Source organism: Equus quagga, chromosome 5 (assembly GCF_021613505.1).
Source record: "Equus quagga isolate Etosha38 chromosome 5, UCLA_HA_Equagga_1.0, whole genome shotgun sequence".
NCBI classification, from domain to species: Eukaryota; Metazoa; Chordata; class Mammalia; order Perissodactyla; family Equidae; genus Equus; species Equus quagga.
The window spans coordinates 130,554,449-130,578,010 of record NC_060271.1 but is presented as its reverse complement, the minus strand read 5'-3'; the positions used below and the strand labels follow the sequence as shown (position 1 = coordinate 130,578,010).

Below are 23,562 nucleotides of genomic sequence, written 5' to 3'. Positions count from 1 at the left end.
CTTATTTGTTAATGTGGGTCTATATCAGTATGAATTTCCCTCTTAGGACTGCTTTTGCAGCATCCAATATGAGTTGGTATGGTGTGTTTTCATTTCCATTTTTCTCCAGATATTTTTTTATCTCTCCTTTAATTTCCTTAATGAGCCATTGGTTATTCAGTAGCATGTTGTATAGTCTCCACATCTTTGTCTCTTTCTCAGCTTTTCTCTTGTAGTTGATTCCTAGTTTCACAGCATTATGCTCAGAAAAGATGCTTGATGTGATTTCAATCTTCTTAAATTTATAGAGGCTTGCCTTGTTCCCAACATACGGTCTATCCTTGAGAATGTTCCATGTACACTTGAGAAGAATGTGTATTCTGCTGGTTTGGGATAGAGCATTCTGTTTAGATCTATAAAGTCCATTTGGTCTAGTTTTTTGTTTAATTCCACTATTTCCTTATTGACTTTATGTCTGGATAATCTATCCATTGATGTAAGTGAGGTGTTGTGTTCCCCTACTATTATTGTGTTGTTGTTAATATCTGCTTTTAGATTTGTTAAGTTGCTTTATGTACTTTGTTACTTCTGTGTTGGGAGCATAAATATTTATAAGTGTTACGTCTTCTTGGTGGAGTGTCCCTTTTATTGTTATATACTGCCCCTCTTTTTCTCTCTTTACCTGTTTTATCTTGAAGTCTGCTTTGTCTGATATAAGTATGGCAAAACCTACTTTCTTTCACTTGCTGTTTGCTTGGACTATCATCTTCCATCCCTTCTCTCTGAGCCTGTGTCTGTCTATGGAGCTGAGATGTGTTTCCTGGAGGCAGCATATCATTGGGTCTTGTTTTTTAATCCATCCAGGTACTCTGTGTCTTTTGATTGGATAGTTCAATCCATTAACATTTAGAGTGATTACTGATCTATAAGGGCTTATAATGCTGCCATCTTATCACTCGTTTTCCAGTTCTGCATTTTCTTTGTTTCTCCTCCTGTGTATTTCGGGTACCAATTTGGTTAGGTAGTTTTCTATGATGATTTTCTTAGTTTTCTCCTTATTTATCATTTGTGTCTCTGTTCTAATTATTCATTTAGTGATTACCATTAGGTTTCTATAAAGAATCTCAAAGATGAGATAGTCCATTTTCTGATAGCCTCTTATTTCCTTAGACTAATTCTATTCCATCCCTTTCCTCTTCCCCCTCTAAGTTGTTATTGTCATATCTTATTCCTTCTTGTGTTGTGAATTTGTGGTTAAAATGACAAGATTATATTTATTTTGGTATTTTCCTTCCCTTTATCTCTAATGTTATACTTAAATGTTTACTAACCTGTTCTGATATAGAGCTGCAATTTTCTGGTCTTGCTTACTTATTTATCTCCTTTCTCAGGGCTTTGCAGCCCATTCCTTATGGATTTTTTTTTCAGATATGAGGGCCTTCTTGAGGATTTCTTGTAGGGGGTATCTTGTGGCAACGAACTCCCTTAGCTTTTGTTAATTTGGGAAAGTTTTTATTTCTCCATCATATTTGAAGGATATTTTCACTGGAAAGTGTATTCTTGGCTGAAAATTTTTGTCTTTCAGAATTTTGAATATATCATTTCACTCTCTCCTAGCATGTAAGGTTTCTGCTGAGAAATCCTCTGAATGTCTGATAGGAGTTCCTTTGTAAGTTATTTTCTTCTGCCTTGCTGCCCTTAATATTTTTCATTGCCACTGACTTTTGCCAGCTTTACTACTATATGCCTTGGAGAAGGTCTTTTCACATTGATATGTTTAGGAGACCTATTGGCTTTGTTCATGTATTTCCAGCTCCTTCCCCAGGTTTGGGAAGTTCTCAGCTATTATTTCTTTGAACAAGCTTTCTGCTCCATTCTCCATCTCTTCTCCCTCTGGAATACCTATAACCCTTATGTTGTAGTTCCTAATTGAGTCAGGTATTTCTCAGAGATTTCTTCATTTCTTTTTAATCCTCCATTTTTAGTCCTCCTCTTTAGTCCTCCTCCATCTGAAGCATTTCTACATTTCTGTCCTCTAAATTGCCAATGCAGTCCTCCATAATATCAGCTGTATTGTTCAGGGAATCCAGATTTTTCTTTATCTCATCCATTGTCTTTTTCATCTCCAACAGGTCTGATTAGTTCTTCTTTATAGTTTTAATCTCTTTTGTGAAGAAGTTCCTGATTTCATTAACTGTCTTTCTGTATTTTCTTATAACTTGTTGAGGTTTTTTGATAGTGATTTTGAATTCTCTGTCATTTAGATTATAAATTCCTGTGCCTTCAGCATTGATTTCTGGGTACTTGTCATTTTCCTTCTGGTCTTGAGATTTAATATATTTTTTTCATACTGCTTTATGGTGTGGACTTGTGCCTCCACATAGTGATAGCATCTGGTCACAGCTTCCACCTGCTGCCACTGAATGGGGGTCAGGAGCTGTGTATTCTGAACCCACCATGATCTGCAGCTCCCTGACTCCAGGTGCTGACAGCTTTTCTGACTGTGTGGTGCTCTGGCTGACTGCTGAACTGGAGCGCCGGGTGGGAGGAGGGGTGCTTTCTTTCACTGCATGATCACCCCAGCCACTGTCTGCTTTTCTGTGTTCACTCTGGCCAACCACTGAGCTGGAGCACTGGGCAGGGGGAGGGGTGCTTTCTTTCACCTGAGTGTTTCTGGGGGCATTCTCACTGGGCCCTCATTATCTGCTCTCCTAGGGTGCTAGCTTGATGAAGATACCCCTGCAATAGATTAGTCCTCTCTGTGTGGGGTTTTCCCATGGGCTTTGAGGGAACTCGGAAAGCAATGGTGTTCCTGGGGAGGGCTGTCCTGCCTCCCTCTCCTCTCAGAGCCACACACAGTCCCAGAGTCACTGCCATTTAGGAGGAAGAAAAGGTTCTTCTTACTTCCTTCCACTTCCTCCAGGGGGCCCAGCACCTCCACCTTCAGATGTATGGCTGTGTGGGTCTCTCAGATGTCTTTTGTGTTGTGTGAATGCCCTCTGTTGGTGTACGAGTCTCCTTTTCATTGTATCTTGGGAGGATTTAAGAGGAACACTCACCCTGCCCTGATGCTGATGTCACTCCCTCTTTTCTCTGCTTTCTTTAGTGGGATTCACTGATAGCTGTTCCTCCCATTTTCCAAGCAGCAAAACACTCAACAGAGGAACTCTGTGAGCCAGAGATAACGAACTGACTCACGTGAGTCCCCCTATGAGTTTCATTAGTGTGGAAGATAAGTCAAAACACTTGACTGTGATGGTAGTAGAAACACAGCTGGTGGCATGGTGACAGTCCTCTGCTTCCCCTTCTATAACCTTCTTAACAAACAAAAATATATTTCTTATATCTTTTACTAAAACATACATCTTACTTTCCTTGAATACAAAGATGTTTTCCTTATTAAATTTTAGTAGCTGTAATCACATTTATTAATTAGAATTCTTAACCTTCACAGACCTCAATTTTTAGTGAAACCTAAAAAGTAAGCAATTATGAACTGTCTTTTACATTAACATTCTTTGGCGTGGCAAATTTACAAACACTTTTTATAATTTCTAGAAACTTGTTACTTCATAGTACAATCTTTTAATAAAACACAAGACATGTTTACCAATAGATCCAAATATCTTTTAGTTTCTCTGTAATAAGAAGCCAAAATTAGATAAATCTATATTTAGTAGTTAATGTCTAATATTTTATCTTTTTTATAAATGATCTAGATATTCAATGAATTTTTCATTGTTTAACTTAACCTAGCAAAACTTCAAAGTTTCAGGTTACCAAAGAGATTTTGGACATGTTCCTTTGATCAAACTAACAAACTTAAACAAGTTTTTGTTTACCAAAGATTATCTTATATTATGATAACTTGAAAGACATTTGGATTAGTTTCTATTACATTTAGAAACAATTTCTATAAGCGCTTACTTTAAGCCAATTAAATAGAGCTCTTTTCAGGGCTGGCCCCGTGGCTGAGTGCTTAAGTTTGCACACTCCACTTCAGCAGCCCATGGTTTCGGCAGTTCGATCCTGGGCATGGACCTAGCACCACTCATCAAACCATGCTGAGGTGGCACCCCACACAGCAGCACTACAAGGACCTAAACTAGAATACACGACTAGGGGGCTTTGGGGAGAAGAAGAAGAAGAAAAAAGATTGGCAACAGATGTTAGCTCAGGGCCAATCTTTAAAAAAAATAGAGCTCTTTTCTCTTTTAGAAATTATACCATCTGGAAGTAAAATATCACATATATAAAATAATATAGACACATACACAAAGACTTCACAGCTATTGTTTAAACCTTTAGGATAATGTACCACATCTTTAACAGTCTGCACAAAGCATTTGATAAAGGCCCTCTTTCTAAGAGTACAATTTAACCGTAGACCAATTTACCTTGAGGGGGAAGCTTTTGTTATCTTTTTTCTTAGCACCTGATATTAGCCTCTCGTTTTTATCTCATACAGTGTGGGCTTGGGCACCCCTATTGACTTCCCTTTGGTATGTTTAATTAACATCATCTGAAGGGCAGATTTATGTGCTGTCTCACAATCAGGCAGGGGAAACGTTCCCCCATGAGACATAATATCTATCCCCACAACACAATCCATAATACAATCAGGCAAAAAGAGATGCAGTCATGCTCCCACCGGCTCCAGTGAGGCTGTGCCTGTCACCTGAGCCCAGGCTGGAAGGTTCTACCAGCACCTACTTTAAAGGCTTTCTTGGGGTTGAAAAAAAATCGTTAAAATTCAACACCAGCAGCCTCCAAATCCAAGGATTTTTGTTCTCTGCTGGAAAGTCTTATATCTAGTTAGGTCACAGAATGTGGGGTGTGGAAGGGGCAATGACTTGCTCAAGGACCCAGTGTCCTGGTTCCCAGGCAAGGCCGGCCTGAGAGGTGGGCAAGGGGGGTCCTCCCGGCGCAGGGAGACCTGCCCAGGGTGAATCTGGGGGCTCTTCCGTGACAGTGACCTGCGGAAAGAGAATGCGTTCAAGCCGGACTGGCAGGTGAAATCTTTTTTCCCCCCAACTTTTTATTTTGAAAATTTTCAAACTCATAGAAGAGTTGAAAGAATGGTACGGTGTGTCCCCATACACCCATCACTTAGATTCCTCAGTTAGCACTATTAGATTTGCTTTGTTACGTCTCTCTCCATCCCTCTATCATCTTGGGCCCTCTGCCCATGCCCAGTGTGGGCTTCATTGCCTCCTCTACCTGGAGCGTGGCAATGGTCACTTCACCTGCTTTTTGTCCCCTTGCTGATGATTGTTGCTCTGCAGACACCTGTGGGCTCAGAGTCAGCAGTGTCTCCCCTCTGTGCGCAAGCTCCAGGACACAGCTCTAAACAGTCCTGCGGCCCAGCCCACCCTCCAGCCTCGGTCCTTCCATCTTCCTCCAACTTCCCAAATACCAGGCTTTCTCTTGCAACCAAGGTTTTGCACTTGCTCCAGTTTCTCCACCTGGGAAATCCTTTCCAGCTGTGAAGACTCACCTGCTTGATACCTCTTTCATGAAAGCAGAATCTAGAAGAGAGGCCCAGGTCTGGCACATAGCGCAAGCGCGGTGTGCCGGCTAGACTTGTCCCCACAACTGGGCACCTTGTGCACACCTCTGTGAGCACGGCCTGGTCTGCATTTAGTTGTCTGTGTGTCTGTTTCCCAGCTACGCAGAGGAGGCACCATCCTGCTCAGCTCAACCAGCCCACAGAAGAGTTTCATGGAAGGACTGTGACTCTGTCAACACTCACAGGAGCTGAGAGGAAGCCGAGAGACCCAGAAGCATGGAGCACCCAGGGCAGAAACTGTGAGGGAGGCTCTGAGGGGTCAGCTGAGCTACACCAGGAGAGGCCTGGGCCACGGAGCGAACTCAGGCTGCATGGCTTCCAGCAGAATCAGGGCTGAAGGTTCAGAGCATGAATCTCCACGCTAAGGTTCTCACTGTTTCCTTCAGAGGATCAAAACTCAAGGCAGGCTCTTCAGTTTAGAACTGAGTGACCTTGTGGAGTCAATCCTGTTGGCGAAGGACTCAGTTTCCTCCCCTGGAGAACAGGGTTGGGAAACCCTGCCTTGGATGGTGGGGCTGGTCCAGCAAGATAAAGGATAGTGCTTTGTAAACCCTCCAGGTCTGCGCAGATAGAACAGATATTAATCGTGCAGGGTCGCTAATTCTCCCTCGCCTGGTGCGTTCTCGTAACCTCTTCCATCATTGCAACAGAGCGGCAGAAGCATCACGCCAGTCTCTGCTCGACGGCTCACACACACCACCTCGTGTGGCATCCACAGAGGGCAGAACAGGAGTATTACTGCCCCTCCACACGCCCCGAAAGAGGCAGGCGCTGCCTAAGGTCATGCGGTGATGATTCATGATTAGGAAGTTGGGTCCAAACCCCAGCATCCTGACTGGGCACCCAGGCCTTGTCTGACTGCCCCTCCCTGCCTCCCCCTTGCTGTACGGAGGTCTCCGGCCAGTGCAGCAGGAGGCAGAGCTGAGGGGCAGCTGAGCTGGGCATGGCCCAGACCCAGGAACTCTGTCCACCCCACCATGGGGCTCAGATGTGCCGCACACACACACACACACACACACACACACACACACACATGGGCCCGCCCCTTCCTGGGCACACTGGGGAGCTGCCCCGTTCCCAGGGCAACTGTCAACACAGGCAGAAACTCAAAAGACGAAACAGAACACAGCTCACAGCTGGGCTCCAGTGCTCGCCCAGCCTGGAGGGCCTGCTCCCCATCAGCCACTCTGAGCTCTGGGTCCAGAGGGGCAGTGAGGGGAACCCCTGCACAGGCCCTCTTGGGATTAGGAGGGGGGGTGTCCAGGGAGAGGTCTGAGGTCAGGCAGGGGGCTCTCTCTCTCACACACATACACACGCACGCACACACACACACTTGTGTACCCATGGGGAGCCGCCCGACCCCTGGGCTCCAGAGAACCACATCAGCTGGGTACCGACTGCCCTCCATCAGGCCACCAGCCTCAATCTCCCCGACTGCCCGCCGTGGCCCCGTGGCAGGAAGGGGTCTTGCTGGTGGCCGCCAGGCCCCCCAGGACCTGGAGGCCAAGCGGGCACCCCTGGGAGCAGACAACGTGCAGCAGGACCAGCTGTGGAGGGAGCTCCTGGAGGCCGAGAGGCGGAGTCAGCGGCGCTGGTGAGTGCCCCGGCCTGCCCTCCCCTGTCCCCCAGCCTGACTGGGAGGAAGCCTGGGGGTGAGAAGGAGTAAGCCAGGCAAAGGGCATTGATGGAACAGTGCCACAGCCAAGAGGCAGAGATCACGTCCAGGGGGAGGTGAGAGAGAGCCCAGAAGTGGCCGGTCCTGGGCCTAGAGCGGGGGAGGGAGTGCAGCCCCATCGCCTTCATTCGGGGATCCCATGAGCCCATTGGACTAATCCCTCCAGCCAAGTGACAGGATAGGCTGCAGGGGGCAGCCAGGACACTGTGGCGGCAGTCCAGAGGCAGATGCTGGCCATCTGACCCAGGGAAAGGACTTCCCTTCATGCATTCATTCAATCCAAAAATTCCCAGGAGAGCCGTTCTGTCGGGCTGCAGTGGGGGACGAGACCGGCCTGGTCCTGCCTCCGCGGAACCATCACTCTCAGGACAGGGCAGTCAGAAAGCAAGCAGAGGACAATGAGAACAGGGTACCAAACAAAGAGTGCCAAGCGTGACTGGTGTTGTGAAGGAAACAAATGGAGAGAGTGGGCGCCTCTTTTTTACAGGGTGCTTACGAGGCCTCTCTGAGGAGGTGACATTCACACTGAGACCTGAAAGATGAGAAGGGGCCAAGAAAGAGTTTGGTGCGTTTTAAAAGTAAAGCAAAACAAAGAATGTCCGTGTGGCTGAGGCAGTCAGTGAGGGGACGGTCTGTGGAAGGCAGAAGAATCCAAGGAATGTGTTAGTGGTAGAATTATGAGAACTGCTGATAGATTGGAGCGGGTGTGTGTGAGTGCGAGTGAGTGTGAGTGTGTGTGTTGGGGTGGAGGGGACATTTACGAAGACAGGGCTGTCTGGTGCAGGGAAAACTGAACAGAATAGGTATTTATGAGAGCAGTAAGAACTCTTGACACTTGGTAGACTGAGAGGAGGGTGAGGCTGACAGAGATCGCCAGCTTGGACAACTGATTGGGGGGCCGACGGGATGAAAACGCTGAGTTCTGGTGGAGTTCAACATGCCCGAACCACATCCAGATGGAGTCGCCCAGGCGGCAGTTGACTGTGAGTCAAGAGTTGGGCACTGAAAACCCACAGAGACGGAGACATGAGAGGGAGCTCTCCCCGGACTTGGGGAGTCGAGGGTGAGAGGGACAGGGAGTGACTGCTGATGGACACAGCCTTTCTTTATGGGGTGATGAAAATGTTCTGGAATCAGATAGTGGCGATGGACGCTCAGCTTGGTGAATATACTGGAAACCACCGACCTGTACACTTTAAAAGGGTGAGTCTTATGATATGAGAACCACATCTTATTTTAAAAAGGAAAAAGGTGAGCGCTCACACTGGAGACGGGCATGAGCTTTCCCCGGAAGTAGGTACGGCATCAGAAGAGACGAGGAGGTCGGCCAGAACTTGCAACAACTGAGATGGGCAGAAAAGCAACCAGGAGCCTAAGGAGAAGCAGCCAGAGGAGGGAGCCCGGAGAGCGAGGAGTCACAAAAACCAGGAGGAAAGGGCTTAGGGAAACCTAGAGCAGAGCTGCCCGACAGAAGTGCAACCCGAGCCACGGGCGCAGTCTGCCAACTCCTAGTTGTCCACCCGAAAAATTGAAACAAGAAACTGGTTACTTCTGTTTTAATAACAGATTTTATTTAATCCTATATATCCAAAATATTATCATTTCAACATGCTGTCAATATATAAAAATTATTAAAGAGATGTTTGACATTCTTCTTTGTACTAAGTCTTTGAAATCCGGTTTATATTTTCCACTTACAGCACAGCTCAGTTCAGACCAACCACATCTCTGACACTCGAGAAACTGACCTCCTCCTGTTTTATAGACAGAGAAACTGAGAGGCCAAGAATACAGCGGCCTCACTCAGGGCCACACAGCAAGCAGGCAGCACAGCAAGGACGGGATCCCAGTGCTCTTTCCTCATCCCTCACTGGCTCTCGCTAAGGCTGAGCATGGCTCTGAGATCAAGGTCCCTGCCTTCTGTTAATTCAAAATCAAAGCTGTTGAAACTTGGCTCCCTCATGACAGCAAAGGAGGCGATGGTGGGTGGGAGGCGCCAAGACATTTTGGAAGATGGAAAGAGATGGGCTTGCCGAGTAGGGAAGGTGAAGCATAAGAACTGCGAGGGGCTGGAGGAAGAGGGCACCCGAGCTCCCAGGAAGGCCCGGGTGTGGAGGCACCGACATCTCGGGAGACAGGCTGAAGACAGGCGGCTCAGTTCAACGTCTGTCAGTGGAACAATTCAGCAACTTGAAAAAGAGCCAAAAAGAACTTCTGGAAATAAAAATATATGAAGTTGAAACACAAAACACAACTGAAGTGAGAGTTCATAAACTCAAGATAGGTTAGTAGAAAATACTCAGAAAAACAAGGAGATAGAAAACGTGAAAGAAGAGCTAGAACCTAGAGCACAGAGCAAGAAAGTCCAATACACCTTCAAAGAGAGCTCCCCGAGGAGAGAAGAGGGAGGTGAAACATTTAAAGAGAAAATGTCTGAGAATTTTCCAGAACCAAAGAAATGCATGAGTCCACAGATCCTGGAGGATGTACTCCACAAAACAGGAGAGTAAACTAGAGAGGAAGACAGGGGATCCAGGAGGAGGGCAATCCCAGGCGGGCGGTGAAGGAAGGCAGCCATGCCTTGGTCCTGGCGGGTGGCTGCCTCCTGGGAGCAGAGGACCCAGGCTCCCAGAGGGCGGCATCTAGAGAAAAAACTTAAAAGAAGTTATTGCTTGCCTGATGCATTTGATTGCTGGAAAATAATATTGAGAGGGCTCTTACAATTTTGCTGGAGAATTTAGAATCAATGATCAGTACATAGAAACCTAAGGAAATGAGGAGGAAATGTAACTATTAACACTAGAAAACAATTCTAAGATGTACAGGAAAGGACCTGGGGTCATATCATACTACTTAGTTCATCAGCGAACAGTATTTATAATAATCATAAGGATGTAATCAATAGATATCAATTTGACCAAAATCTATAATATAATTACTTGGGGAGAAATGAGAGGAGGAGAAAGGGGCAGGAATGCGAACATAATCTCTTGTAACAGAAAGTCAATCAATAAGTTTACATTTTCAAAAGCTCAGTAAATGGCAGTAGGGGGTTATTATTTCAGAGCATGGAGGCGAAAAGTGTGGAGAAACAGCTAAAAGACTGGAAACGCACTCGAGGCTGTAGGCCCAGGGGATGTGAGGGTCGGAGCAGAGAAGCCTGTTTTTATTATGTCTTATGGAATTATCTGACTTTTTAAAAACAGATTAAGGTGCTGCCCCTGTGGCCGAGTGGTCAAGTTCGAGCGCTCCGCTTTGGCCGTCCAGGGTTTTGCCGGTTCGGATCCTGGGTACGGACACGGCACCGCTCATTATGCCATGCTGAGGTGGCATTCCACATAGCACAATCAGAAGGACCCACAACTAGAATATTCAACTATGTACTGGGGGGCTTTGGGGAGGAGGAAAAAAAAAAAAAAGATTGGCAACAGGTTTTAGCTCAGGTGCCAATCTTTAAAAAAAGTAAAAATAGATTAAAACAAAATCAAATTACCAGCGCAGGTAATGCAGGTCAGTCTCCTCATCGTCACTCTCTTTCCCTCACCCTCCCCACCTTCCTCTTCCACACACACTGGAAGATTCCAAAGGCATGGGGAAGTGGGAACTGGTTTTTCTTCACAAAATACTTGAGCACTCCCCCAGTGGCCTCAGACAATGCAGAGGCACGCCGTGAGATTGCCTCCTCTGGCTTCCTTACGCCCTCTGCTAATCCTCTGGCATCATTGTTTCCACTCTGGGAAAAGTCATTGATTGTTGAAATGTTTGTTCAGTTTATAGGATACGCCATAAATACTTGGTTGACGTTTGGCATTTGTTTCACTTAATTATTTTAGTTCCTCCATGACATAATAAATGCATCAGTGGCATCAACTTATTCACTTGACACAGTGAAAGTCATTTGTAAAAATGTCACAGGAAGATCTCATACTGCTCACGTGTTTTCCTTTCCAGGGCTCAGAATTGGAGTTTCCTGAAAGACTATGATCCCATGGTAAGACCAACCACCTTCCTATCAGACATACTTGCACTGGGAACATTTATTCATTCATCTAACATTTATTGAGGATTTACCGTGTGCTTGATGCTGAAATGTACAGAGACAAAATACAGTCTTGTTTCAAGAGACTTGGAGTCTAGGGGGAAAGAAAATACTTATGTAGAGCATTTAGAAATTAAGTTTTCCAAGTATTTCTTGATTTTATTAAGACAAACAAACTGGAAATGATAGGCGTCTGCTGCTGAAATTTTTCCCCAGTATGAGGATGTCAGCAGTGCACAGTGATGTGTGCTGTGCCCCATGTGGAGAAAGTTTGGATGAACATACTTTGTGAATTAATTCCTGCCTCTGATATCACCACCTCCAATCCATCCTACCAGAGTCATTTTCCTAAACCGCAAAACTGACTGTGTCTCTCCCCTGCTTAAAATCCTTCAATAAATCTGCATTTTTCATGGCAGCTCACAATGAATCTGGTGAGCTAACCCTGCCTCCCTCCCCTCCCTCCTTGCTCAGCCCACACTGACCAACCCACCCTCTCTCTTATCCATGCCTCTGCATGCTGTTTCCCTGCCTGAAATGCCCTTCCCATCTTGTCAGCCTGATGGACTCTTATTCATCCTTCAGGACCCCACTCAAGTGCCTTTTCTGAGAACCCTCCCCGTCCTGAGCAGGCTTGACCAGATTGCTCTGTTCCTTACACACACATCCATTCCTTTGGAACAGCATGTACTATGGCAATGATCAACTTCACCAAGCTGTGGGCTCCTGAAGGGAAGGGAAAAAGATGGCTTCATCTCTGCACCCACACCCCAGCACCCAATAAAACAGTTAATACTCAGTTTGTGTTGGATGAATGAGCGAAGCAGGAGAATGAATCTGGCTGTAGGACTGGTCAAGGAACTAACCTGGAAAATGAGCAGTGTAGCAAGTCAACCAGGGGGTGGCCACACTGACATGGACCTTGCAAGGTTTAGTGAAGTTTTAACATCTGCATTGCTGGCCTTGCTGGGTTGCCGTCTGCCCTGCAATAGAAAATTTAGCTCGTGGGACCTGAAATCCTATGCTGAGCTCTTGGTCCGAGCTTCCAGATTGCAAAGTCTCGCCCTGCCCAGGGCTGTGTACTAGCAACCTGACCACGGAAAGCTGCATCACACCCAAACGGTGGGGACACCTGGGCCCAGACTTTCCCAGGTGGAAGCCGGATCTCATTACCCACTGGCCCTGCCGCTTCGATTCAAGCGCAAAGCTAGCCATAGACAGAGGCCGGGACGGCTGAAGGGTTTTGTCCGCCCATCAGATTGTTCTAAATCCCTCCATTTACTCACTCATTCCTCCTTCAGTTACAGAAGTCGCCAGAAAGCACGTACACGAATGTTCAGAGCAGCACAGGATCCTTATAAAGCCCCAAAGTGGAAACAACCCAAATACCATCAGGGCAGACGAGATGAATCACTTGTGGGTGACAGGTCACACCGAGGAATACAGTACAGCACAGAACAGGAAGGAACTGCAAACCACACCAAAAATGGGTGATTCTCGCAAGCATGTTCTTGACAGAAAGAAACCAGACAGAGGAGACGTGATCCCATTAAGATAAAGTTGAAAACGGCGCAAGACTAACCCACAGTGTTACAGGTCAAGACCAGGTCGCTTGGGGGCGGAGGCTGTGACTGAGGGGACATCTGGGGGCTCCTCATATTCTATTTCCTGTTTGGAAGTTTGTTGGGCTGCACAGTTGTGATTTGTGTCCTTTCCATGTGTATGCTCGACTTCAAAAAAATTCACCAAATGACAAACCCCGTGGCACGCCCACCTCATGCAACGTCATGGGGATAGAGAGAGGGCTAAGACCCAGTCCCTCCCTCGGTCACTGGAGGTCAAGCGTCAAAGTCAAGGGGTCCGGGAAGCGTCCTGGGTCGGGAGCCTTGGGGATGAGGAGGGGAAGTCCGCAGTGGCCGCGGAGTCACATCGCTCTTCTGGGGGTCCCTGGCCCAAACAGGGACCTGGAATCAGGCACCCGGAGATCGCTGCCTGCAGAGCATCGCTCCCTGCTCAGTTCTTTCCAGACTAAGGGCCCAGGGCACTGGCGAGCGTGCAGGCCTCTCCTGGTGTCCCCACAGCGTGTGACGGGACTGTCCCCTCTCTTCAGGGCAATAGGAAGGAGCCTGTGAAGCTGCCGGAGTACGTGCCTCTCTTTTCGGACACGGTCCCCAATTCCACGAACCAGGCTGTGGGCAGCAGGGTGGACACGCCCCAGGGGAAAACCCTCATCAGCATGGACTTCTTCTTCGTGGAAGGCGTCCGGAAGAAGAAGCTGGAAGATGAGCTGCAGCCCATCTAGGAGGAGGAGGGCCCAGCGGCGGCCCCAGGTGGGTGTGGGAGCTGAGAGGGGGCCTGCCAGTCCACCTGGCACCATGCCCTGGTGCCGTCCCACATGTGTCACCCGGCGTCCAGTATCTCTGAGCCCCCACAACCTTTACGGGGTCTCTGGGGGCTGGTTTTACAGAAGAGATCAAGAGGATGGCGTGACTTGCCCAAGGCCATATAACCGGCAATGGTGGGATTCCCTCTCAGGGCCCCTTGAGGGGGAGCCCTGAACTGGGGTCAGGAGCCCTGACTGCCTGGGTTCGAATCCTGCTCCTGACTCTCAGCAGCTGTGTAACCTGGGGCAGGTTGCTGGAACCCTTTGTGCCTCCATTTCCCCATCTGTAAGATGGGTGTGTCCTGTTGCTGTGTGTGCTGACCACACACTGAGCAGCTTAAAAGAACACATACATATTATCCTTCAGTTCTGGAGGTCAGAAATCCGACGTGGGTCTCACTGGACTAAAATCAAGGTGTCAGCAGGGCTGTGTTCCCTTCCGGAGGCTGGAGGAATCTGATTCCTCACCTTTGCCGCTTCTAGAGGTTGCCTACTTCCAGTGGCCCGTGGCCCCTTCATCTTCAGAGGCAGCATCGTGGCATCTCCCAATCTCTCTCTGCCTCCCTCCCCCACCTTTCAAGGACCCTGGGATTCCTTTGGGCCCACCCCATCATCCAGGATGATCTCTCCATCTCCATCCCACGGTCCTTCATTTAATCACTTCTGCAGAATCCCCCTTCACGTAAGGTAACATATTCACAGGCCCAGGAGTTGGGGCGTGGGCATGTTCAGTGGGCCATTTTTCTGCCTCCACAGATAGGGATAATAGTCGTACTGATTTTATAAGGTTGATGGGAGACTCAATGAGTTAACATGTGTAACTGGAGCAGCGCCTGTAGCACAGCGTGCGGGTGTGTTTGCAGAGGATCACTCTCTTGGGAGGGTGAGTGCCGTCCTGGCAGTCACCTGGGGAAGATGTGATCCTCAGACAGGGGCTGTCTCGGGTCAGTCTCGCCATCTCTTTCGTTGCCTGTGTCATGGTCAGGGCTGCCAGGGTTAGGCTGGAACCGCACAGGAGGAGCTGCCTGCAGGGGACCTGAGCTGAGGTGGTGCAGGCAGCCCCTGGGTGCCCGTGGTCTGGGTCCATTCCACATCCTCTGTGCTGTGGGGTGGACAGGGAGGGGCCTGGGCCTGGGAGCAGGGCGCCTGGGGTTCAGATGCTGCTCTCACGGGCAGTGCTGGCCCAGCACCTGGCAGGATGGGGGCGCCTTGCTAAGTGTTGGTTTCCCTCCTCCTCCTGGAGGTCCTGCTGGCAGCCACGTAAACTTGATGAGGGATGGTCTGGGCCCCTCGTGTTCAAGCAAAAACTGCAGAAAGGGCTTCTTTCCTCTTTGTTGGTTAAAAAAAAAAAGGTTGGTTCTGCTCTCAGTGGTCTAGTGGTTAACATTTGGCAGAGTCCCGTCTGTGGCTCAGCTTTGTTTTCTGGCCAGGGAACCACAGATCTGTCTGTTGGTTGTCACGCTATGGCGGCTGTGTGTTGCTGTGATGCTGAAAGCTATGCCACCAGCATTTCCAATACCAGCAGGGTCACCCACGGTGGACAGGTTTCAACAGAGCTTCCCGACTAAGGCAGACTAGGAAGAGGGACCTGGCCACTCCTGAAAAAACTGGCCATGCAAACCCTGTGAACAGCAGCGGAGCATTGTCTAATAAAGCGCCGGAAGGCACGAGGATGGTACAAAAGGACCCGGCAGTGTTCTGCTCTGCTGTGCACAGGGGTGCCAGATGTCGGGATCCACTCAGAGCACTAACGACGAAGTTCTGCCCTTCTTCCTGGCGCGCGGCTGGGCCGGATTTTCCCTGGTGATTCAAGCGTGGCCGTGTGGCTGGCTGTGGCCAGTGGAATGAGAGCAAAAGCAGCATGCACCCCTTTCAGACCTGGCCCCCAAGACCTCCTGCCGTCTTCTCTCTGCCCGGTACAGAAGGGAGAGGACTGGGAGGATGCAGGAGGATGCAGGAGAGTGGGGACAAGATGGGAGGACCAGGCGGGACCCCGAAGGAAGGCGTGGAGCAGAGTTCTCCCCACACCCACACTGGGCGCTGACAGGAGCAAGACATAAATGCTTGTCATGTAAGGGACACAAACAAAAACAAAGTAACGAAAACAAACCAAAAGCAAACTGCCACCCACATTTCCAGTGTGAAGCATTTGAAACTGACTCTGCGTCTGCTCCTCACAACAACCCCAGGAAGTCAGCAGGCGGGGGCACCACGTTCACGCACGCCGGCAAAAGTGAGACTCGGAGAGCTGAACGTCCCAAGGTTCTCAAGGCCAGTGCAAGTCCAGCCGGGCCCAGGTCCTTGGGCTTTCTGCACTGTGTCCCTTGCAAGTCCCCGTCCACAGCCTCCTGGAGAGAGAGGGGGTGGAGGAGGGGGCTGGAATGGCAGCTTTTTCTGATACTTGCCTGTATTTTACTCAGTTTTACAGCTAACCTGAAATGTCACTGCCATTTATGTGTATTAACTCATTTAATCCTCTCAGCAATCTTAGAGACAGGTATTACTGTGCCCTACCGATGAGGAAATGAAGGCACAGAGAGGTTAAGGCACTTGCCCAACATCACACAGCTGGTAAGTGGTAAAGGTGCTTATTTCCGGAGACTATATGGCACTATGTCCTACCGGACCCCCTTAATCCTCAGAAAATTGAGTCCCAAATATTTAGCAAATTATAGCATTTTTCTGCTTAAAGAATCTCTCTGAGCCCTTGGGAAAGGGAGAACTGATTTTCCCTGACACCAAGAACAGGTCTTCAGTGCTATCAGGAGTTACACAGGACACGCTATTTCCCATCTCACTTCCCGGCCAACCATTGGCCCCTGCCGTGTGTGATGGGACAAACCAGGTCTGACTCCAACCCGGCTGGGAAGAGGGATGGTCGTGCACGGCAGGGCACAGCGCTGCGCCCTTGGGTCTGGAGGCTCCAGCCTTCTTTCTCAGGGTCTGAGAGGGGAAGCTGGGCTCCCTGTCCAATCTGAGATCACGTGCCTGGGCAAAAGTCAGTGGTCAGCACAGTCAGGGTCAAGGTCACATCATGGCAGCGTCACAGGAGGCTCAAGGCCCACCCTTGGACTGGGTTGGTACAAAGACAGCTGCCCGTGGCTCCTTACAGACTCGGTCTGCATTTTTGCCATGAGCATGCTCTATATTATTATTTTTTTTTTTTTAATTTTTTTTTTTTTTTTAAGATTTTTTAATTTTTTCCTTTTTCTCCCCAACGCCCCCCGGTACATAGTTGTGTATTCTTCGTTGTGGGTTCCTCTAGTTGTGGGTTCTTCTAGTTGTGGCATGTGGGACGCTGCCTCAGCGTGGTCTGATGAGCAGTGCCATGTCCGCGCCCAGGATTCGAACCAACGAAACACTGGGCCGCCTGCAGCGGAGCGCGCGAACTTAACCACTCGGCCACGGGGCCAGCCCCTCTATATTATTTTTACACCCAGAAAAAAATTATTTCCATTTGAGGGAGAGGGTGGAAGCAAGAGGCATTCTGGGGGTGAACTGCACATGCAGGTGGTCGAGCCCGTGCAGACTGCAGGGGATCATTGGGTGCTTCTCTGCCAGTTGCTAAAGGGAGTCAGGGAGGCCCAGACCTGCAAGCTTCCACGGCTTCCCGGGAGCACAGCCACTTACAGACGATGCAATATACTGAGCACAGATAGCATAGCACCCAAATCGTCTCTGCTGTAAGTATTATTGTCACCACTGAGAGATTTGGAGACTAAGCCAAAGACTTCACACAGTCTGGTCAGGTCCCGCAGCCAGTGAAGAGCCAGGATCCCATCGCCCGCCTGACTCACCATGCCGCATCCTCCTCTCCAGGCCTCGGTCTTCACAGCTGTGAAATGGGGAAGGGAGACTGATCCAAGGACATCACCCCGGTTCTGTTCTCTGGGCAGTCAGCGAGCGCAGCATCTGCAGGTTTGCGGGCTCTCTGACAGCATGTGACGCCACTCCATTTCTTCCTCACAGGTGTGCAAGGAGCTGGGGGTCGGTGATCTTGGCTGGCGCAGCGGGATTTGACTCCAAGCTTGAGGTTGTGTCCAATTCTGTCCACATGTCTCTTGTTTTCTTGGACTGACAGCTTCCTGGGGGCCTTTTCTTCCCCTGGCACATCACCAGAGCCCAAGAGCCGAATCAAACCACTCAAGGCTTCTGCATGCACCGCATCTGCTAGCCTTCTGTTGGTCAAACAAGTTGCAGGGCCAACCCTCCCCCACCAGGGCAAGAAAGCATTCTTCGCCCACAATGGGAGGTTCAGAGGGCAAATATTGGCTGAGTAATGGATCCCAACTATAATGCAGAGGATCTGACCAATTCCACAAGAGCCCTGGACAACAGCTTTCCGTAAAATGCTTAAAAAGCATCTGAAATAGGGCTCTGGGTCTCCCGCTGCGTGCAGATGATGCCCTTGAACTGAAAGGGTCCAGACCTGGCCCTGTGCAGACTTGGGCAAGCCCTCCTCTAGCCAGGCGCCTGCTCCTGCTCCAGCTTATTCTGACCCTACGCTGGGCCGCGGCCTCAGGAGCTCTCAGCCTGCAGGAGCTTGGACACTAGCTGCAGACCAATGTCCACCTGTGGGAGATGAGAGGACAGACCCCCCAGCTAGGGACTCAGGGAGGAAGTCCTCCTGTAGAAGGGGATCACGGAGCTGGTCCTCAAGAAAAAGGCAGGGAGCTGGGAGGGGAGGGCAGTTCTGCTGGACAGGTGGACAGAGCGAGGAAGGGCGCCAAGGCAGGGGAGCAGCCAGCAGACTTGCCCTGGGCAGAGAGCCCCCGGGCCCAGCCTCTTTCTGCACGCTGCAGCCCACCTGCCTGTCCACGCTCCTCTGCGTGCGTCATCATCATGGGAGACCCCTCCTCACAACCAGCCAGCTGTATGCTCCGCTCCCTGCCACACCTGCCCTCCTTTCAAGAGGATGCCTGCTCCTTACCTTCCCACGTGGTGGCCACGTCACCCACTAGGAGCCAAGGAACTCAGAACCAAGGGGCATCCGAACCAGAACCCCAACACCAGCCTCGCGAGTCATTTGGGCCAGAACAAAGGAGGCTGGATGGACCAGGACGGGAAGTGGGCACCAAGCCTGCAGGCTCAGCACCAGCAAAGGCAAAAGGAGCAATATGAACAGAGGCGGGCATCTCAGAGCCAGCAGGCTGGGAAGCGGAGGCCCGGGAGGCACCGGAATCCGGCTGATGAGCCGTCAGAAAGCCTCAGGATTCTTTCTTCACTTTTTATCACTGCTTCTCTGAGCACCTCTGCCTCACTCTCCTCCCTGTGACAGAACTGGCCTCTGTGGTTCCATGTGATGCAGAATGACCACCGTCCAGGGAACATGCGAGGTGAGCCCGCAGCTCCTTCCTGTGCCCGGAAGTGAGGAGGTGTTTAAAACAGCGTGGGGAAGTGTCGAAGGGACATTAAGAGCCCACCTGAAGGGGCTCCTACTGGCCAAATTTGGGAAAATATGAGCACCAAATGATGCTCCCCCCTGGCTGCACCGATGATAACACAGTCCCGGCGCTTCTGGGGCAAAGCCAGGGCCCAGAGCTCCCCTCAAAGAAGAAGAAAGAATCCAGGTGTTCATACCAATAACTTTAAAAAATTTTAATTAAGGGAGGAAAAGGTCTTCTCCATTGAAGAATACAGAGTAAATGATAAACAGAAAATTGCCGTTTTATAACTGCCATTTTATAACTAACCAATTTAGGCCAAGAAACAATAAAAGACACTGAAACCACTGAGTGAAAGATTCTGGAAGATTTCACTTTAACCGAATTATTATTACACTTAACCTCACCAGTAAAGGACAGCTGACATCACTCTTGTCCTGCTGTGCCCCTGACCTCAGGGGCCTCCTGCTGTGGCCCAGAGGAGGAGCACTCACCAGGAGCACTCCACCCATCGCACACAGTCTGAGCATGATCACGAAGAAACATCAGGCAACGCGGACTGAGGGCATTCTGCTGAAGAGCCAGCCTCCTTCAGAACACCAGTGTCACGAAAGACAAAGGACAGGACAGCTGAGGGCAGAATCCGGATTAAAGGCGACACAGAGCACGGTCATGACCAGCTCCCGCATCACAGCAAAAGTAGCTCTAAAGAACACTTTGCAGACTAAATACTAGACAGCAGACTAAACATTAGACAATAGCATTGTATCGATGTTAAATTCACGCAGCGGGATCCCTATATCGAGGTTACGTACGAGAACGCCCTTGTTCTTAAGAGATAGATGCTGGAGTGTTCGGGGGTAAAGCGTCACATGTCTATCACTAACTTGCAAATGGTTTAACAACAACAAAGTGTGCGCAGTGTGTAGATAGAGATAAAGCAAAGGTGAATAAAAATGTTAACAATTGACAGAGTTAAGGGAGGAGCACACGGGTCTTCACTGAGCTGGTCCTGCACCCTCTCTATAGGTTCGGGAACCTGCAAGACGCTGGGGAGGAGGGGAGGGGCCCCTGAGTGCCAGCCCCTGGGCTGAAGAGCCAGGATGGTGTTGGAATCAGTCAGTGCTCAATTCCAAGTTCCTGGAAGGCACTGGGTGGCCAGCTGCAGTCAGGGAGCCTCTGCTCCACTCCGCTGCGGCCCGAAGAGTTGGGTGAGGCTCGTGTGACGACAGGCTGGGTCCCCTGTAAGCATGCAGATGGGGAGGAGGCAGAGCTCCTCCAGATGGGGATGCTCGGTATGGGTTGGAAAGATACCCCAGTAGATACCTGCTGCCGAAACCCTGGTCCTGGCACTGCCCACACCTCCTGAGGATGCAGAGGAGCCCCAAAGGTCAGCCGTCTGATCAGAAAAGCCAACATGCTATTGGGATGGCCCAGTTGGGACATGGGGGTTGGGACTCGCACACCTTGCTTTAGGGCCCATCCCCGACTCCACCCGGGGCAACCCGCCTCCTGCAGCTTTGGGAGCAAAGCCAGTGGCCACAAAACCCGAAAACATTTTGCAAGTTTGCACTTGGTAGGGAGCTACCACTTATTGAGCATCTACTGTGTACCTCTCAATAACCTTACGAGGTGGGTGTGATTATCCCCATTCTAAAATGCAGAAACTGAGGCCTAGCGAAGTTAAGGGCTTGCCCAAGATCATGCGGCCTGCCAGGGCCATGCTGGAAGGACAGCGGTGGTTAGCATGACACCCGAGTCCCAGATCAGTCACATCCGGGGCTTCAGGCACAGCAGCCAGTGCGGGGACAGCTCACAGCCAGGTAGAAATCCTCTTCCTACACCCCCACCTCGGCCGGCAGACCTGCAGAGCAGGTAGCTTCTGTCCTTGTCCCAGTCAGCCTGTGCTCTGCCCACAGGGGTCCCGCGGGCAGCCAGCCCCCCTGGGATGGTACAGGTAGGCCAGGCCCCAGGCAGCAGCAGCTCTCTACAGCTAGGGTCAGGCCCAGGGCCTGGATACCCCCAGGATAAACAGAGTCCCAGACGGGAAAGGAAGAGAGGAAGCCACCGCCACATGGCAGGACCAGGAACTTCCAACCACGACCACCTGGAAATGGCACCAGGCTCCTTGCTGTCACGGATTAGTGGAATGACATAATGAAAGAACACCTGACACCGAGCAGGCACTCAACAGATTCTAGATGTTTCTGTAGTTGCCACTGCTACTGTCGATAAGCCTTCGATGTTCGTCAGAAAGCTCTTTACTTTCCTATTTTATTTTCCTATGAGCAGTAACTGTTCACTGATGAGTGATCTAACCAGGGCAGAGGCCAGCGCGATTCTCATCCCACAAGCAGAAGCAGGAACGGCTTACACCCAAATTACAGTGTCTGAACGTCAGCTGAGTCCACTGAAACCGTGGGGGCACTTAGTCAACTGTCCAGATTCCCTCTGCAAATAAAACCTGAGATTACACCTCAACGTACCTGAGTCTCAATCCAAAATCCAGGGGGAGCAGAAGCGCTCCTCCTCCGTGCTCCTGCCATCCGCCATGCTGCACCCTTCTCTTCCGGAGTGTCCTCTCCTCCCTGCCCGACGCCTGGCACATGGGTGCTCCCTTCCCTCTCCCCTGTCCTCAGCCCAGGACAGGGCCCCCAGGAGAAAGCCCAGAACTCAGGAACTGCGGGTCCACGGCCAAGCACAGCGGACCCCTTGTGTTCAGAGCTGCGGAGCGTTTCAGGAGAGGCAGGGGGAGATGTGAAGGGCCAGGAGGGCTCTTTGCCCTGAGATCGTCACAGAGACAGCTGTCTTGGGGACCAGCTGTCCTGGGCAGTCTCTGCCAGACTTCTTGTCCCCTTGGTCCTCAGCCCCGCAGCTCTGACACCCTCTCTTCCCCACGCCGAGCGCCCCCAGCCCTCTCCAGCTCCCAGCTCCTTCCCAGCGGGCTCCTGATGACTGGGAGCCCGGCAGCCTGGTCAGAGCAACCGAGCCGGTGCAGCTCGGAGGGAAGCAAGGTGGGAGACCAGGCTGAGCCAGCACAGAGTTAGACAAACTCCCACGGACCGTGCAGCGGCCTCAGCCCTCATCTCCGGCTATGACGCCCAAACACCTCAGAGCGACAACAGTTTACATTTCCCGCCACTCCCCAGCATGCAGTAAGGACTAACAAACAGAAATCGCGTCTTCTCTCCAAAGCAGCCCAGGTCCCGGTGGCACTGCCTGCTGGTCACTGTGCCGCCTGCTGGGGGCGTGGCTATGTGAAGCCGCTGGCTGTGACAGTCAGCCAGCAATAGGGCTGGACGTGGCAGACGCCCTGGCAGTTGGGCTTTTCATGGGACCCAGCCCCTGCCAAGCAGAGGCACCCCCAGGAGACTCGGGAGGCAGAAGGCAAAACCCCAGGACCCTTCCGGAAGCATAGACACAGCGGCAGATCCTTCTGGGACAGCCTGGCCCCAGTGCTGTGCGGGTCCGTCCCAAGCTCCAAAAGCTCTGGGCGGCAGTGGCAGCAGCGTCCCTATGGGACGGCCTTCCCGGTCATGGTGACGTCGGTGGAGGTGGCGGCAGCTCTTCACCGAGGTTCTGGGAGTTGTGCCCGGGAGACCCTTGCTAACATCTGCTTCCTCATCTCTCAGTGATCCGGCACATGCTTAATAATAATAAGTAAGGTAACTAAAGAGGACGATTCTGTGGTCTGTAAACGAATCCTCACTGACACACTCTTCCTGGCAGGGACCTTCCAGACTCCTCAAAGTTCTAGAACATTCTGTCTCTTGGGACCCTGTCTGGGAGGCTCACCCAGGACTCATTTTGAATTTACCATAGAGAGTGAGCTCCAAAGCATGCAAATGTGTGACTCAAAGAAGAGTAATGCTGACTCTTTCGTTCCCAGGGGCTGTGGGGAAAGTGGGGTGGTCTGCTCTTGAGACCACTCGACTTTTCGAAGACAGGATCTTCAGGGCAGCCAATGTCAAGAAGATGCTCCTGCACTTAGCTACTCAGCTGTCTCTGAAGATTAGCTGCACTTTAAATCCACGTGAAGGAGTGGCACTTCCAACCCACTGCGGTCCATGGTGCACACAGCACAGTGTGGTCGAGAGAATCGTATTTCTGGAGGAGTCCACAGCGAGGGCGGTCATCCCTATTCTAGCCAGAGCTTCTCAACTTAGTGTGAGTGCAGAGCTGGGGGTTTCGTTAAAAGGAAGATTCTGGTTCAGCATGCATGTGTGTGATATATATCACATGCAATGTGTGTGGGTATATACAAGCATTTGTGAATATATATAGACATTACGGGCCGAGTTGTGCCCTTTCAAAATTCCTATGTTGAAGCCCTGACCCGCATTGTGACTGTATTTGGAGATGGGGCCTTTAAAGAACTAATAACGGTTAAAGGAGGTCATAAGCATGGAGCCCTGATCCAATAGGACCAGGGTCTTTATGAGGGAGAGACACCAGGGTGTGTGTGCACAGAGATAAGGCCATGCGAGGATACAGTGAGAGGACGGCCACCTACAGGCTAAGGAGAGAGGTCTC

General features: G+C 50.4%; 1 protein-coding gene across 1 annotated transcript; it reads left to right on the top strand.

Moving 5' to 3' along the window:
• Positions 1–6,849: 6,849 nt before the first annotated feature.
• On the top strand, positions 6,850–23,031 carry C5H2orf50 (chromosome 5 C2orf50 homolog). Its single transcript, XM_046660188.1, has 4 exons — positions 6,850–7,142; positions 11,175–11,214; positions 13,373–13,592; positions 22,919–23,031. The coding sequence occupies exons 1-3, from the start codon at positions 6,892–6,894 to the stop codon at positions 13,562–13,564; spliced, it is 483 nt and encodes a 160-aa protein (XP_046516144.1). The 5' UTR covers positions 6,850–6,891; the 3' UTR covers positions 13,565–13,592; positions 22,919–23,031.
• Positions 23,032–23,562: the final 531 nt, after the last annotated feature.